The sequence below is a fragment of the Rhinoraja longicauda genome, chromosome 1 (genome assembly GCF_053455715.1).
Source record: "Rhinoraja longicauda isolate Sanriku21f chromosome 1, sRhiLon1.1, whole genome shotgun sequence".
In the NCBI taxonomy this organism is placed as follows: Eukaryota; Metazoa; Chordata; class Chondrichthyes; order Rajiformes; family Arhynchobatidae; genus Rhinoraja; species Rhinoraja longicauda.
In genome coordinates this window covers 99929968-99946737 of record NC_135953.1, presented here as the reverse complement: position 1 = coordinate 99946737, position 16770 = coordinate 99929968, and the positions used below count along the sequence as shown (strand labels likewise).

At 41.9% G+C, this 16770-nt stretch overlaps 1 protein-coding gene across 4 annotated transcripts in view; it reads left to right on the top strand.

The window, feature by feature from the left end:
• ccser1 (coiled-coil serine-rich protein 1) overlaps positions 1-16770 on the top strand; it is a 993014-nt gene that overhangs the window by 888694 nt on the left and 87550 nt on the right. Inside the window, exon 10 of one of the 4 annotated variants that reach the window (XM_078403229.1) lies at positions 14526-14566. The exons of the other annotated variants lie outside the window; for them this stretch is intronic. Coding sequence (XP_078259355.1) covers positions 14526-14546 — 21 coding nt within the window. The 3' untranslated portion in view covers positions 14547-14566. The remainder of the gene's footprint in view (positions 1-14525; positions 14567-16770) is intronic. 4 annotated transcript variants of the gene reach the window in all.

Below are 16770 nucleotides of genomic sequence, written 5' to 3'. Positions count from 1 at the left end.
CTTTGGAGAGTGGGAAGAAACCTTTAAACCCCGAGATAACCCACACAGTCACGGGGTAAACGTACAAACTCCATACAGACAGCGCCCATTGTCAGGATCGATCCCGGGTCTCTGGCGCTGTAAGGTAGCAACTCTACCGCTGCGCCATGGTGCCACCCATCAGTCTCACCCATAAATCAGAATAACATGAATGCAAACCTTTCACTGAGTTCTGGATATACTCGGTCCATCCTGATTCTTCTGTAGAGAATTAAATGAACGCCGTGTTATCAGAAATTCTATCGTGCAGGTGAGACATTAAGTTAATTCCGTGTTGGCCAATACAATTTGCAAATGATAATTATGGAATTACAGTCCTCCAATATTGCATTACCACAAGCTAATTTGAAATTCCCTCTGAAGTGATTAAAATTCTTTTTTACCCCATCTCCATCATTCTCTGGCTGTAGAAAGTGTTATTTTCTCACATGACATTTGTTCACGTCTGACTAATATTTATTTTTCAACAAACTTTGCTTTAAAATAGATTAAATGGGCACATGTTGAATGCTGTTTTTTGACACTTGAATAGGAACCATAAGCTGTGTTTTTTCCTACACACAAGGGTCACGTTTCATAACATGGGAAATCTATTTTTGAAAGCATTGACCAGATGACTCTTTTCTATTTGCCTGACAAGGTGAATTATGAACTGATTAAAATGGGAAAATATACGGGCAGTGGGAAGAAACAGTTGTTTCCCGCATTGCTGGCAGGGAAAAAAGACACTGTGCATTTACCTTATCTATCCCCTCATGACTTTATAAACTTCTAGAAGATCACCCCTCTGTCTTCTGCGCTCCAAAGAATAAAGTCCTAGCCTGCTCAACCTCTCCCTGAAACTCAGTCCCTTGAGCAGCATCTTTGTAAATCCTCTCTGCATTCTTTCCAGCTTAATGGCATCTTTACTATAATAGGATCACCAAACCTCCGCACAATACTCCAAGTTTAGCCTCATCAATGTCTTGCACACAACAACTTCCATACTCAGTGCACAAGTGAGCATTTGAAGCATTTTCGGTCTATGTTTTAGATTGCTAGCATTTGCACTGCTTGTGATTTTCACTTAAGGGCGGCACAGTGGTGCAGAGATAGAGCTGCTGCCTTATAACGCCAGAGACCCGGGTTCAATGCTGACTATGAGTGCTGTCTGTACGGAGCTTGTACGTTCTCCCTGTGACCACGTTTGTTTTTTCCGGGTGCTCCAGTTTCCTCCCACACTCTAAAGACGTGAAGGTTGATAGGATAATTGGCTTCCGTAAAATTGTATATTGCCCCTAGTGTGTGTAGGATAGTGCTAGTGTGCGGGGTGATCGCTGGTCGGTGTGGATTGGATTCCATAAATTGCCCCTAGTGTGTATGATACGAAAGTGGGAGAACATGGTACTGGTGAATGGGTGATTGTTGGATGCCATGGACTCGCCTGACCGAAGGGCCTTTTTCCATCCTGTGTCTCTCTGAAGCTAAAATCAACAAACCTGCAGATGTTGAAAAACTGACTTCTGTTAAAATTGCCCCGTGTGTAGGGTGCATGGACTGGGATAACATCAAACTTTAGACTTTAGAGATACAGCGTGGAATCTAAGTCTGTGCCGAATAGCGATCACCCTGTATATTAGCACGAACCTGCACACTATGGACAATTTACGATTTAGAGAAGCCAATTAACCTACAAACTTGCACATCTTTGGAATGTGGGGTGAAACCGGAGCACCCAGAGAAAACCCACACGGTTACAGGGAGAACGTGCAGACAGCACCCGTAGTCAGGATGGAACCCAAGTCTCTGGCGCTCTGCCATTGTGCTGCCATTTACGTTTTCAAAGTAGTGTAGGGGTGATCATTGGTCAGCGCAGAGATACAGTATTTCCACACTATATCTCTAAATTAGACTAAACTAAACTTGAGAGAGTGATTAGGGTCTCCGAGTTGAAAATCACATTCAAAGGTGGTATCGCTGACCCTGCTGCACCCATGCAGGGCTGCGACAAGGTGTCAGCTTCTTGTACTCATGGCTCTGTCTCAGAGCAAGGGAGTGACCTCCTGAGCCACAGCACATATGTTCATCAGTACATAAGTCATAGGAGCAGAGTTAGGCCATTTGGCCCATCGAGTGTACTCGGCCATTCAATCATGGTTGATCTATCTTTCCCTCTCAACTCCATTCTCCTTTCTTCTCCCCATAACCCCTGACACCCTTACTAATCAAGAATCTATCAATCTCTGCCTTAAAAATACCCAATGAGTTGGCCTCCACTGCCTTCTGTGGCAATGAATTCCACAGATTCATCACCCTCTGACTAAAGAAATTCCTCCTCATCACCTTTCAAAAGGTACTTCCTTTTATTCTGAGACTGTGCCCTCTAGTTCTAGACTCTCCCGGTGGAAATATCCTCTCCATATCCCTCTATTCAAACCTTTCACTATTCGGTAAGTTTCAATGAGGTCCCCCCCATCATCCTAATAAACTCCAGTCCAATGCCCGAATATATGTTAACCCAGTCATCGCCTGGATCACTCTCATAATGTGTTAGTCACACTGTGTGACTAAAGAATCTTGTGATAGTTGGTGATATTTGGTGAGGTTTTACACATGCAGCCTTCCTGGGAAGTGAGACAAGAAGAATGATTCCGAGTCCAAAATTAGCAGTGTATTCAGAATGACGATCACATAGAAGCAAAAATAAAATTAAGCTGTGTTGATTTTTTTGTTAACTTTGAGAGGATTGAAAATGACAGATTACCATACATGATGTGTAATCAGAAGTTAGAGAAATTTGCAGCAAAAATGAATGTGTGGATCTAAAATTGAGATCAGATGTCATTGCATTTCCCTCTGAACGGTAGATATGTGGACGAAGTTTCTGTATGCCCTTTATTGATTAGCATCTTTAAAAAGCGCAAACTGAATATCTGGTTCGAAATAGAGTTAATGGCTTTAAAGATAAGTGCAGGCAGAAGTGATTGAATGTGAAGCCGCTGGAACTGCTGAAATGCCACACGAGAGAAAGCCACAGGTTGAATCTGTATAATGTGAGTTGTAAGATTAAATATTTTTTCTCTGGCATTTTATTTGACACCTTCAGGGAGGCAGCAGAATTCCTTCAGACTTGCTCTTTCGCATCAATGCACAGACAGACGCTTTTCTTTTGTCAAAGATGTGCTTCTTTTATTAAATGTAGACACAAGGAACTTGGTCTGAAGAAAAGACACAAAAATCTGTAGTAACTCAGCGGGTCAGGCAGCATCTCTGGAGAAAAGGAATAGGTGGCGTTTTGGGTCGAAACCCTCCTTCAGACTGAGAGTCGGGGGAAAGGGAAACAAGAGGATTAGACGATGATATGAAGAGATGTAGAAGAAATTAATGAAAGAAATGTAAAAAGTCACGATGATCAAATAAAGATGGAGCCCACAATGGTCAATATTTGGCTGTGGGCTTGGTGATAACGAGATAAACAGACAGTGAAACTCAACAGGACGACAGTGAAACTATTATGACAACTACGGTGGGGGAGGGATGGAGAGAGAGGGGATGCAAGAGTTACTTGAAAAATCAATATTCATACCACTGGGTTAAAAGTTTTGGTCTGAAGAAATGTTGCCTGTCCCCATCCTCCAAACATGCTGCCTGACCCACTGAGTTACTCCAGCACTTTGTTAGTTTAGTTTAGTTTAGAGATATAGTGTAAACACAGGCCCTTTTCCCACTGAGTCCAGGCCAACCATCGTTCACCCACGACACACCAGGGACAATTTACAGAAGCCAATTAACCTACAAACCTACACGTCTTTGGAATGTGGGAAGAAGCTGGAGCACCGTCACAGGGAGAATGTACAAACTCCGGGCAGACAGCACCCACAGTCAGGATCGATCCCAGATCTCTGGCTCTGTAAGGCAGCAACTCTACCACTGCACCACTGTGCCACTCAAGGTGTTCATGGGGTATGGTACATGGTTTTTATCTTCCGTTTTTATCTTCTTATGTTTACCTTTCTGACAAGCTGACATTACAATGTGTACTCACGCAATAGCAAGCACTGATTATCTCAGGTTATGAATGCCTGTTGTTGTAAGGCAATGTCATTATTTTAATATGTTAGAAAGGAATCAATCTGTCACCGAGACTTTTTCAGTGGCCGAGCTGCGGCAGAAAGCATGACACAAGCAGAGAGTTTAAGAAGAATCCAATTTGGCGGCAAAAACAAGGAGGCAGATTATTATCTCAATGGTGTCAGGTTAGGTAAGGGGGAAGTGCAGCGGGACCTGGGTGTCCTTGTACACCAGTCACTGAAAGTTGGTGTGCAGGTACAGCAGGCAGTGAAGTAAGCTAATGGCATGTTGGCCTTCATAACGAGAGGATTTCAGTATAGGAGTAAAGAGGTTTTTCTGCAGTTGTATAGGGCCCTGGTAAGACCACATCTGGAGTATTGTGTACAGTTTTGGTCTCCTAATTTGAGGAAGGACATCCTTGGAATTGAGGCAGTGCAGCGTAGGTTCACGAGATTGATCCCTGGGATGGCGGGACTGTCATATGAGGAAAGATTGAAAAGACTAGGCTTGTATTCACTGGAGTTTAGAAGGATGAGAGGGGATCTTATAGAGACATATAAAATTATAAAAGGACTGGATAAGCTAGATGCAGGAAAAATGTTCCCAATGTTGGGGGAATCCAGAACCAGGGGCCACAGTCTTAGAATAAAGGAGAGGCCTTTTAAAACTGAGGTGAGAAGGAACTTTTTCACTCAGAGAGTTGTGAATTTGTGGAATTCTCTGCCACAGAGGGCAGTGGAGGCCAAATCACTGGATGAGTTTAAGAGAGAGTTAGATAGAGCTCTGGGGGCTAATGGAATCAAGGGATATGGGGAGAAGGCAGGCACAGGTTACTGATTGTGGATGATCAGCCATGATCACAATGAATGGCGATGCTGGCTCGAAGGGCCGAATGGCCTCCTCCTGCACCTATTTTTTATTTAATTAGAAAGGTGAAGAGCAAGAATGGAGAGGTGATGGGTTTGAGGAAGGAAATTACAGAACTCAATTGAGATGTTGGTTGTCAATAGGTAATACAGTGGATGGAGTGGTTGAGCTGCTGCGTTACAGCACCAGAGACCCGGGTTCGATCTTGACTGCGGGTGCTATCTGCACGGAGTTTGTACATTCTCCTTGTGACTACGTGGGTTTTCTCTGGGCGCTTCGGTTTCCTCCCACACAACAAAGATGTACAGGTTTGTAGGTTAATTGGCTTTGGTAGAATTGTAAAAATTGTCACTCGTGTTTAGTTTAGTTTAATGATACAGCGCGGAAACTGGCCCTATTGGCCCCCTGGCTCCGCACTGACCAGCGATCCCCGCAGATTAACACTATCCTATGCCCACCAGGGAAATTTTTTACATTTACCAAGCCAATTAACCTACATACATGTACGTCTTTGGAGTGTGGGAGGAAACCGAAGATCTCGGAGAAAACCCATGCAGGTTACGGGGAGAACGTACAAACTCCGTACAGACAGCATCCGTAGTCGGGATCGAATCCGGGTCTCCGGCGCTGCATTCGCTGCAAGGCAGCAGCTCTACCGCTGCGCCACCGTGCCACCCTAAATGTTAGTGTATAGGGAGATCGCTGATCAGCACGGACGCAGTGGGCCGAAGGGCCTGTTTCCATGCTGTATCTCTTAAGTCTAAAGACTAAATGGAGACAAGTGGCGCATCATAAGCTGGAGCTGGAGGAAGGGAGAATTGGATGGGGGTGGTTAGAAGACTAATATTGGTATTGGTTTGTTATTGTCACGTGTACCGAGAAACAGTGAATAGTTATGCAATCTAATAAGATAATACAATGCATGAATACAATCAAGCCATAAACAAGTACAACCGATAGAGCAAAGAGAAAATTACCAGAGTGCAGCATATACTTTTTCAGCATTGTAGGTTTCCAGTTCCAGAGAAAATTATGAGAGGCATAGTTAACGTTTCATGTCCATGACTTTTTTAAAGCTGATTGACCAAAGATATTTTGATTTCAACTTTCATTCATTGTTTACCTTGAAAAATATATCAGAGCGATACAAGATCAGACATGATTCTGTCTGCTGCATGTAAATGTGCCAATCATTTGACCTTATTTGATCGATCATATACGGAGACACAGTGACGATACTATACGATATAATGGAACTTTATTTATCCCTGGAGGGAAATTGACCTGTCAACAGTCATAAAACACAAAATACATGAAACATGAAATTAAAGTGACGAGTGGAAAGGAGTGGAGATGTGCAAAGATTGGGGAGGGGGGTGGGGTGGGCATGGGGTATGGGAGGGGAGTCAGTTTCAGTCTACCCCATGACAGAAGTGGGAGGAGTTGCAAAGTTTGATAGCCACAGGGATGAAGGCGTTCTGTCCTGCATTTTGGTGGAACCAGTCTGTTGCTGAAGGTACTCCTCAGGTTGACCAGTGTGTCATGGAGGGGGTGAGCTGCAATGTCCAGGATACTCCGCAGTTTGAGGAGCATCCTCCCCTCCAAGACCACCTCCCATGAATCCAACTCCGCCCCCCAGGATGGAGCCAGTATTCCTGATGAGTCTGTTAATCCTGGTAATGTTGTTGCCTCAGAGCGCCAGAGACACAGGCTGGATCCTGATCTTGAGTGCTGTCTGTACGGAGTTTGCATGTTCTCCCTGTGACTGCATGGGTGTCCTCCGGGTGCTCCGGTTTCCTCCCACATCCCAACGACGTGCGGGTTTGTAAGTTAATTGGCCTTAGTAAATTGTCCCTATTGTGTAGGGAGTGGATGCAACAGTGGGAATACGTAGAATTAGTGTGATCGATGGTTGGCTGAAAGGCCTGTTTCCATACTGTAAAGAGTCATGGAGTCATACAGTGTGGAAACAGGTCCTTCAGCCCAACCTGCCCAAACCGACCAACATGTCCCTTTAGTTTAGTCTTAGTTTAGTTTTGAGAAACAGTGCGGAAACAGGGCCTTTGGCCCACCAAGTCCACGCCGACCAGCGATCCCTGTACGTAAGCATTATTCCATACACTAGGGACAATTTCCAATTTTTACCGAAACCAAATAAACTACAAACCTGTATGTTGTTGGAGTGTGGAAGGAAACCAGAGCATCTGGGGAAAACTCCCTTGGTCACAGAGAGAACATGCAAACTCCATACAGACAACACCTACAGGCAAAATCAAACCCGGGTCTCTGGTGCTGTAAGGCAGCAACTCTACCGCTGCACCACCATACCACCCATCTACACTAGTCTTACCTTCCTACATTTGAGCGATATTCCTCTAAACCTGTCCAATCATGTACCTGTCTATATGTTTCATCAAAGTTGTGATAGTACCTGCCTCAACTACCTCCTCCGGCAGCTCGTAGTGTATATCCACCACCCTTTGTGTGAAAATGTTATTTTCAATCTTTCAATTAATACAATTACTCTGTTCACTTGTTATTTAAAAATCATTCTTGACAACATAAATGCCACCTATACCAATGTGCCACCCTTTTGAATATTTCAGACTTAACTGTTGATATTGGTTTATTATTGTCACATGTTCTGAGATACGGTGAAAAAAGTTGTTTTGTGTGCTCTCCAGCAGATCATACAAAACAAATGTGCAATTACAGCATACATGAGTATGTCAAGCAGTGTGAAAAGGGAAAGGAAACAGAAGGTGGAATATCGGGTAATAGCCACAGAGAAAGTGTAGATTTTTAAAAAGTGCAAGACTGCAGCAAGATAGATTGGGTGATTGGGAATACATCCTTCGCATATGAAAGGTCTGTTCCAGAGTCTGATGACAGCGGGAAGAAAGTCTTGATGAATCCGGTGGAACGTGCTTTCAAGCTTTTGTATCTTCTGCCCGAAGGGAGAGGGGAGAAGAAAGCATGAAGAAAGGGGCGAGTGGTTATTTGGCTTATTAAACATAAAACCGTGAGGGTATCATTCGGGTACAGCTTGTGCTGAAATAGATCTTGCCCAAAGGTTCTTGAGATGAAAAAGCTAGGTCTACATAGCTTGAACCGCATCGTGCAATTGTGGGCATTCACTGTACAGAAGGATTGAAGGCAAATACATTGATAGACGAGGTGAAAATCAAGGTGAAATCCTTTGTCTATGTTCTCTACAACTCCCTGGCTACATCTGAATGAGTTATTTGTTAAATTTGATTGCAGACACCTGCAAATGTTGTATGATGATTGCATTGCCTATGTCTTTCACTATTTCAAAAAAACTATTGTGCTGGTTCAGATAATAGCAAAGGCTTTTCAAATGCTGACTCTGGAAAATACAGTCAATCAAAAAGCTTTTTGTTGAAGATAGCATTTCATATTTCACTCGTAGATTTTCACAATACAAGATGGTGGCAATGTTAACAATAGTAATTGGTTGGAAAATGGTTGCCTGATGCAACCTGACTTGTCACAATGGCACTTTGTTCACCCAATAACATTGAGAATTGTTGAACATTGAACAGGAAAGCATAAGTGATTTTGTACGTCACTGATGACTCATTATACAACAATTGTTGGTTTAGATTCATGCACCCTGTGCATTGTTAAAGGTAATCCATAGCATTGAAGATATTCCACATAGATAGATTGAATGCCCTTTGCAAAGGAACTAGGTATTCTCCAATTTTAGGTAATCTCCCCCCCCCCCCTTCTCCCCTAAACACCCCTCCTCCTCTCTCTTTCCCCCTCCTCCCTCCCATCCCCCACCTGAATTCTCACATATTGTTTCCCTCCACTCTCCCATCCATTCTAGGCTTAAGTTTTGGTCAATAAGTGGCAGGAAGTATCCATAATATACAAGTGAACATGTAACCACCTTTATTTCTCTTCACTTCATTCTCTTGCTACCATCAACACCTTGGGATTATCATTGACCAGAATCTTGGACCAGCTGTACAAAAATGTTGACCAAAAGACTAGGTTGAAGACTGGCATCCTCAGACGATGGATTAAATTCCTGGTTACACCGGCATCCCAGAATCTAGAAGTTCAGGATTGTGTTGGTGTGTTGGAATAATTTGGGTTTGTCCAGTTGTGTGCTGGTCCTATAAAACTCGTGCCTTTCTGTCTATCCACCAAAGAACACCCATTTCTGCTTCAAATTGAGATGCATCACAGCATTGTTTAGGAACAGCACCATCCACGACCACAAGAAATTGCAGAGAATTGTGGACATAACCCTGACAACCACACAAACGAACCTCCCTTCCATTGACTCCACGTACACCTCATGCTGCCTCTGCATAGCCACAACATAATCAAGGACCAGTCTCACCCCAGTCGCTCCCTCTTCTCCCCTCTCCCATCAGGCTAAAGGTACAGAAGTGTGAAAATGCGTATCTCCAGATTCAGGGACTGGTTCTTCCTAGCTGTTGTGAGGCAACTGAACCATCCTATCGACACATAGAGAGCAGTCCTGAGCTATTATCTACCTCGTTGGAGACCCTCAGAGTATCTTTAATTGGATTTTGCTGGACTAAAATTAGCTTGCACTAAAATTTTCCCTTTATCATGTATCTGTACATTGTGGATGACTCGATTGTAATCATGTATAGTCTTTCCGCTGACTAGTTAGCATGCAACAAAAAGCTTTTCACTGTATCTCGGTGCACGTGATAATAAGCTAAACTAAACTAAACTGAAAAATAGCAGCTCATCTCAAAATATTGCTTTGAGTAAACAAAGCAGTCAAAGGCAAAAAGTCAGAGCAAAGTCATCCCGATACAATTCAGAGAAAACATAATTCAGAAAATTAGTTCTTAATTCCCTGGGTTCCTGAGCTCACAGTATCCATGTTGTATAAACCAAGCACCATGCATTGACAAGAAAGTTCACCTTTAATATCATACGATTTTCCTACACAAAAGCATCTGTATTATGTAAGAAAACCAAAGCTTCAATCTGTGGCTGGGGTGACAGCTCTCTGATCGTTGTGAAGGAAAGTCAGAGGTTTAAGTCCCACTTTGGAAAATATGGTCTGATATACCAGTGCAATGGGATCACGCTAAGGGATCGGTGTCCTGATGGAGGTACCACGTTCTGGATGGAGCATTAAATTGAGCTACTACCTCATTCCTTGTTTGTTGTTTTAAAATAGATAGAGTCATACAGTGTAGAAACAGACCCTTCGGCCCCAACTTGCCCCGCCGACCAATGTGCACCATCTACACAGTCCTACCTGCTTATGTTTGGCCCCATATACCACCAAACCTTTCCTATCCAAGTACATTTACTAATGTATTTTCAATGTTGTGATAGTACCTGCCACAACTACCTCCCCTGGCAGCTCGTTCCAAGTGCTCACCACCCTCTGTCTGAAAAAGTTGTCCCTCAGGCTCCAATTAAATCTTTCTCCTCTCATCTTAAACCTATATCCTCTGGTTTTTGATTCCCCTACTCTGGGTAAAAGATTCTGTGTATTCACCCTAGGAAATTCCCGACATGGTCTTATACACCTATATTATTGTGGGGGTGAGTATTGACAAGAATTGTCCAGTCAAATTAATGGCATTTCAATAGGCAAAGTTTGCTCACAATTTCAGAACATGTTCAATTTTGTTTATTTATCCTCTATTTACAAGTGAAAAAGGGATAATTGTTCCTTTTTAAATCCAGTTTCCAGGGAAGGTTTAAGTAAAAGATGATGTAAGTTTATTACGAATTAGTAAAACATTACACACTGTTAGAACCAATAATGTAGAATTAATCGGAGCGCAGAGTTTCTTGAGAAAACCTTTAAGGGAGATGAGCAATGCTGAATCAAATTGTTGTGGTGCCATTACCATTGAGAAAACATAATTATTAAATGCATGTTTAGGCAATTATGCGTATAAACATGGATATAAGAATTAATGGAACAATATGCTGCCATTGGATTTTAAATGTATAATAGGCATTCTTCAATGACTATGCAAATAACATGTATTTGCATAGTCATTGAGTCAAAGAGTCATACAGCGTGGAAACAGGCCCTTTGGCCCAACTTGCCATACCGACCTTCGTATACCATTTACATTAGTCCTACCTGCATGCGTTTGGCCCAAATCCCTCTAACCTAAACCTAATCTAATTATTATCTATGCACATGTCTAAATGTTTCTTAAATGTTGCGATAGTACCTGCCTCAACTACATCCTCCAGCGGCTTGTTCCATACACCCACCGGGTAAAAAAGTTACCCCTCAGGTTCCTATTAAATCTTTCCCCCATCACCTTAAATCTTTGTCCGCTGGTTCTCAATTTCTCTACTGTGAGCAAAAGACTGTGTGTTTACCTGATCTATTGATCTCATAATTTTGTACACCTCCATAAAATCACCCCTCATCCTCCCGCGCTCTAAGGAATAAAGTCCTAGCTGCTCAACGTCTCCCTATAGCTCAGGCCCTCAAGTCCTGGCAACATCCTCGTAAATCCTTTCTGCACCCTTTCCAGCTTGACAACATCTTTCCTATAACATAGTGACCAAAACTGGACACAATATCTAAAGGAAGAAGTGTCCCAACCCGAAAGGTCAGCCATCTTTTTTCTTCAGAGATGCTGCCTGGCCCATTGAGTGCTTTGTGACTATCTTTACAACACTCTAAATGTGGTTACACCAAAGTCTTATGTGACTGCAACATGACTTCCCAACGTGTATACTCAATAGAAACAACAATGTGTAGGAAGGAACTTGCAAATGCTGGTTTACACTGAAGATAGACACAAAATGCTTGAGTAATTCAGCAGCACAGGCAGCATCTCTGGAGAGAAGAAATGGGTGACGTTGTTGTGAAGTCTTTGAAGACTTCTTCTTGAGGTAAAACTTTGACACCAAGCCGCATAGTAGGACAGGTAACCCAGATCTTGGTCAAATAAGTTGTGAGAAAGAGAAGGCCATGATGAAGGAAAAGAAGTTTAAGGAGACATTTCTAGAGAGTGGGGCCCAGTAACAACAGTGGGATGGAAGCCTATGGTGCGGCAAATATAATCAGGTTTGCATGAGAGGTCAAATTAGAAGCCTGAAGGGGGTTACGGTGACAGAGAAGGAAGATGCCATTTATTGATTTGAAAGGAAGCCTGAAGATTTTAACTTGATCCTGACTATGGGTGCTGTACAATAGACTATTATTATTATTATTATTATTATTATTATTATTATTACACTATTATTGTTTGTTTTTTGAGTATGTGTGTATGTGTATATATATATATATATATATGTACGTATATATGTATATGTGTGTACTTGTGAGTATGTGTATATATACACACTGAACTCTTTTTCTCTCTCGTTTATCATATTGTTTACAGTGTACTATGTTTACATATTCTGTGCTGCCACAGCAAGTAAGAATTTCATTGTTCTCTCTGGGACATATGACAATAAAACACTCTTGACTCTTGTCTGCATGGAGTTAGTTCATTCTTCCCGTGACCGCGTGGATTTTTTCCAGGTGCTCCGGTTTCCTCCCGGACTCCAAAGATGTGCAGGTTTGTAGGTTAATTGGCTTTGGTAAAATTGTAAATTGCCCCTAGTGTGTAGGATATTGCTAGTGCATGGGGTGATCACTGGTTGGCACACTCAGTGAGCCAAATGGCTTGTTTCCACGCTGTATCTCTAAAGTCTGAAGTAAATTTTAAAGCCATGAGAAGCATAGATTGGGTAGACAGTCAGACCATTTTCCCAGAGTGGAAATGTCCAACACTAGAGGGCATAGCTATAAGGTGAGAGGGGAAAAGTTTAGTGGAGAACAAGTTTTTCACACAGAGAGTGGTGAGTGCCTGAAATGCACTCCCAGGGGTGGTGGTGAAGGCAGATATGATAGTGGTGTTTAAGAGGCTTTCAGATAGGCACGTGGAAGTGCAAGGAATAGAGGGATATGGGCCATGTACAGGCAGATGAGATCAGATTAACGGCATCATATTCGGCACAAACATTGTGGGCTGAATGGTCTGTTCCTGTATTGTACTGTTCTATGTTCTATGATAGTTAGCAGGTTCCAATGATAAGGAATAGGGTTTTTACCAAAGATACAAAATGCTGGAGTAACTCAGAGGGTCAGGCAACATCTCTAGAGAAAACCTTACCTATTTATTTTCCCACTCAGTTTCTCCAACATTTTGTGTCTATCTTTGACTCTAGTGATAAACTTGGTCCAACCATTCTGACCCCACCATCGTGATTAGAATCGTATGATCCTTGCTTTAATATGAGTGCCTAAAAATGTTCGTTCAATCCTGTGTTGGATGAGTCAAGAGTATTTTATCGTCATATGTCTCACTTGCAGCAGTACAACTGGGGGTAAACATAGTATTCAATAAAATGTTCAATGGAATCGCATGAGGTGATATGGAGAGTAGAGATTTGTGTAAAGTGATCTGAAAAAGTCTGAAGAAGGGTCCCGATCCAAAATATCACCTTTCCTTGTTTTCCAGAGATGCTGTCTGACCAGCTAAGTTATTCCAGCACTTGTGTCTTTTTTTTTTCCTTTTTTGTGTAAAGAAATATGGATAATACAAGTGAACAAAAGCACTCCATACTCCCAGGGCGATATCTAGTTAAAGTTAAGTTGACCTACACTGGGAGTGTTCTCTCCAAGTGCATTGTTTTGGAAAAGCTAATTCAGTTATTAAATCACCAACTCAGCGCAGGTGTGACATATTTCCTGAATCTGGTCAGAGATTTGTGTCAACTAGCTCAGGGAACTTTTATGTGAATGAACGGCCTTCATAGATTGGAATATTCTGAGTTGCTTTTGAATAGACTGATCATTGTCTGCGTTGTTCTTAATCTGTGTGAGATTGGAATGCATTGCTCACAGCTATCCTACTGAGAGCCCTCAAAAATATACACTGCAAGCTCAGGGCAATCACAAATCCTCAGCTGTTTGAAGGCAACTTGATTTTTTTTGGTGTCTCAGTACATAGAGTCATGAATTCACACAGGGTGGAAATAGAACCTTCAACCCAACTTGCCCACAACGGCCAACATGTCCCATCTACACTAGTCCCACTTGCCTGCGTTTTCCCATGTCCCTCTAAACCTGTCCTATCCATGTACCTGTCAATTTTTTCTTAAACATTGCAATCGTCCCTGCAATACATCTACCCACCACCCTTTGTGTGAAAAAGTTACCCCCTCAGATTCCTATTCAATCTTTTTCCCTTCACCTTAAACCAATGTCCTCTGGTTCTCGATTCCCCTGCTCTGGGCAAGAGACTCTGTTCATTACTACATAATTGTGTTGCTATTTCTGTATTGTTTAATTTTGTTAGATATTTGCTATTTTTTGCCATCCTTCTGCTGAGCTCTGAACTAAATTCATTTCAACCAAACCACATTGTTTTACTAATAATTGAATAGTCGTTTTTTCCGTTAGTTTTTGTTTACTTTTTCCACCTTATTAGTGTCTCATTTTGCTTTTCTTTTGTTCCTTTTGTTTTTTTCCATCCATTTGACCTCATTTCGCATTCGTTGCAACAACTAAGTTAATCTTAACATCATCCTGAGGAAAGTCCCAAGCATTCAGGTATGGTGCAAGTTAAAGTACAATCCATTAACTTTTTAATAATCATCCACAATGTTTATTGAATGCATTTTGCTCCACTTATGTTTTGTTTTGTTCCAAATTTGGAACTTTTTGTTCATAATTACCTGTAAGTTCTTCCCTGGTCAAAAGCAGTAACCAGATTATTCAGCATCTGAGGTAGGTTTGATTTTGCTGCCAAATTGATAAGTAAACTCAAATTTCATAATGCAAAGCTAATGTATTTTAATAGGTATGTCACTGTATTCAACCAGGTAAAAAATTAAGGTGATTGTATTCCGCGCAGGTATAGTTTTACTGCCTTAAATATAAACATATTTGTTGTATATTGTTTTTTGCAAGTAGTTTATCTTCCTTTTAATAAATGAGAGGGGCAACGTTTAAAGGAGATGTGCGGGGTAGGTTTTTTACACAGAGTGTGGTGGGTCCCTGGAATGCGCTGCTGGGGGTGGTGGTGGAGGAAGATCTGATAGTGGCATAAGAGACTTATGGATATCATATCATATATCATATATATACAGCCGGAAACAGGCCTTTTCGGCCCTCCAAGTCCGTGCCGCCCAGTGATCCCCGTACATAGGCACATGGATATGGAGAGATATGGATTATGTGCAGGAAGATAAGAGTTGGTCTTGGCATCATGTTCGGCTGAGACATAATGGGCTGAAGGACAGCACAAATTCCACACAGACAGCTCCTGAGGTCAGGATCGAACCCTGGTCTCTGGTGCTGTGAGGCAGTTGCTCTACCAGCTGTGCCACTTTGGAAACAACCTAAGGCATTTATTCACAATGCACTCGATGCAGCAACCACTTACAAATTTGAAGTTACGTTCAAGTATCCTCCCAAAACTATGAAAACAGAACTGAAGTTATAACATCCATAAATCAGCAGATGCAACCAGTGCCTGCAAAATAACCCAAAGCAATATATCTCTTTATTAAACATGAAAAATCAAATAATTTTTACCATCATTCATGTGCATGGAACGGTTCGCTTTTAAGAACCTTGGATGGTTTTAATTTTTAATATAAATTATAAACAGAGCATTAAATTCATTTAAAAAAACAAAATTGTCAGCAGATCACCTCAAGGGTATTTATTTTAAACTGTAATGCAACATGAGAAGAATTACTTCCTTTATTATGAGCCGATTGTGAAGGGATTCTCCACTGGGGTTTTGATCGTATGGACACAAAGAAAATGATTCCACTTCTATAGCAGAACATAACTAGAAGCCATTGACAAAAGCACATAGTCCTGGAAGAAATCAGCAGGTCAGGCATCATCCGCAGAGGGAATAGACAGGCCAGGTTGAGACCCTTCCACAGACTGTACCAGAAATGTCATCTGCCCATTCCCTCCAGAGACTCCACCTAAGATGGTGCCAAAGCACTCTTTTAAATCTTTATTTCAGCAGCAGCATCTTTATCTTTAATCAGACTTTATTTGACTTTATCTTGCACTGAATGTTATACTCTATATCCTGTATCGGTATACTGTGATTGTAATCATGTATTGTCTTTCTGCTGACTGGATAACACATAACAAAAAGCTTTTCACGGTACCTCGGTAAAGGTGCCAATGATAAACTAGGCTAAACTATAGGTGCTGCTTGACATGCTGAGTTCCTCCAGCACTTTGTGTTTTGCTCAAGATTCCAGCATCTGCAGTTCCTTGTGTCACCATTAATATCAGGTACTCACTGGAAAATTGAATAAAGAATTCAGAAGAAACTTATTTTTCCAAAGAACTGAGAATGTTGAACCATAGAGAATGATTCAGGCTAACAGGATTGTACTTTAAAGGGGAGACTGAATGAGAATAGAGGGAGGAAGGAAGGAATAGAGGGTTACACTGATCTGTTTGGATGAGGAAACGGAGGAGAAGGCTAGATTGGAGTATGGACAGGTTGGGCATGGTGCCATGTTCTTGTACCATATCTCCATTGTAATCCTGTGTGCATCAAAGATAAAATATATCTGAATACTCAGGGCAGCATAGTGGCACAGCGATAGAGTTGCTGCCTTACAGCACCGGAAACCCAGGTTCAATCCTGACTACGGGTGCTGTCTGTAAGCAATTTATACATTCTCCCTGTGATTGCGTGGGTTTTCCCCAGGTGCTCTGGTTTCCTCCCACACTCTCCAAAAAAGTGCAGGTTTGTAGTTTAATTGGCTTCTGTA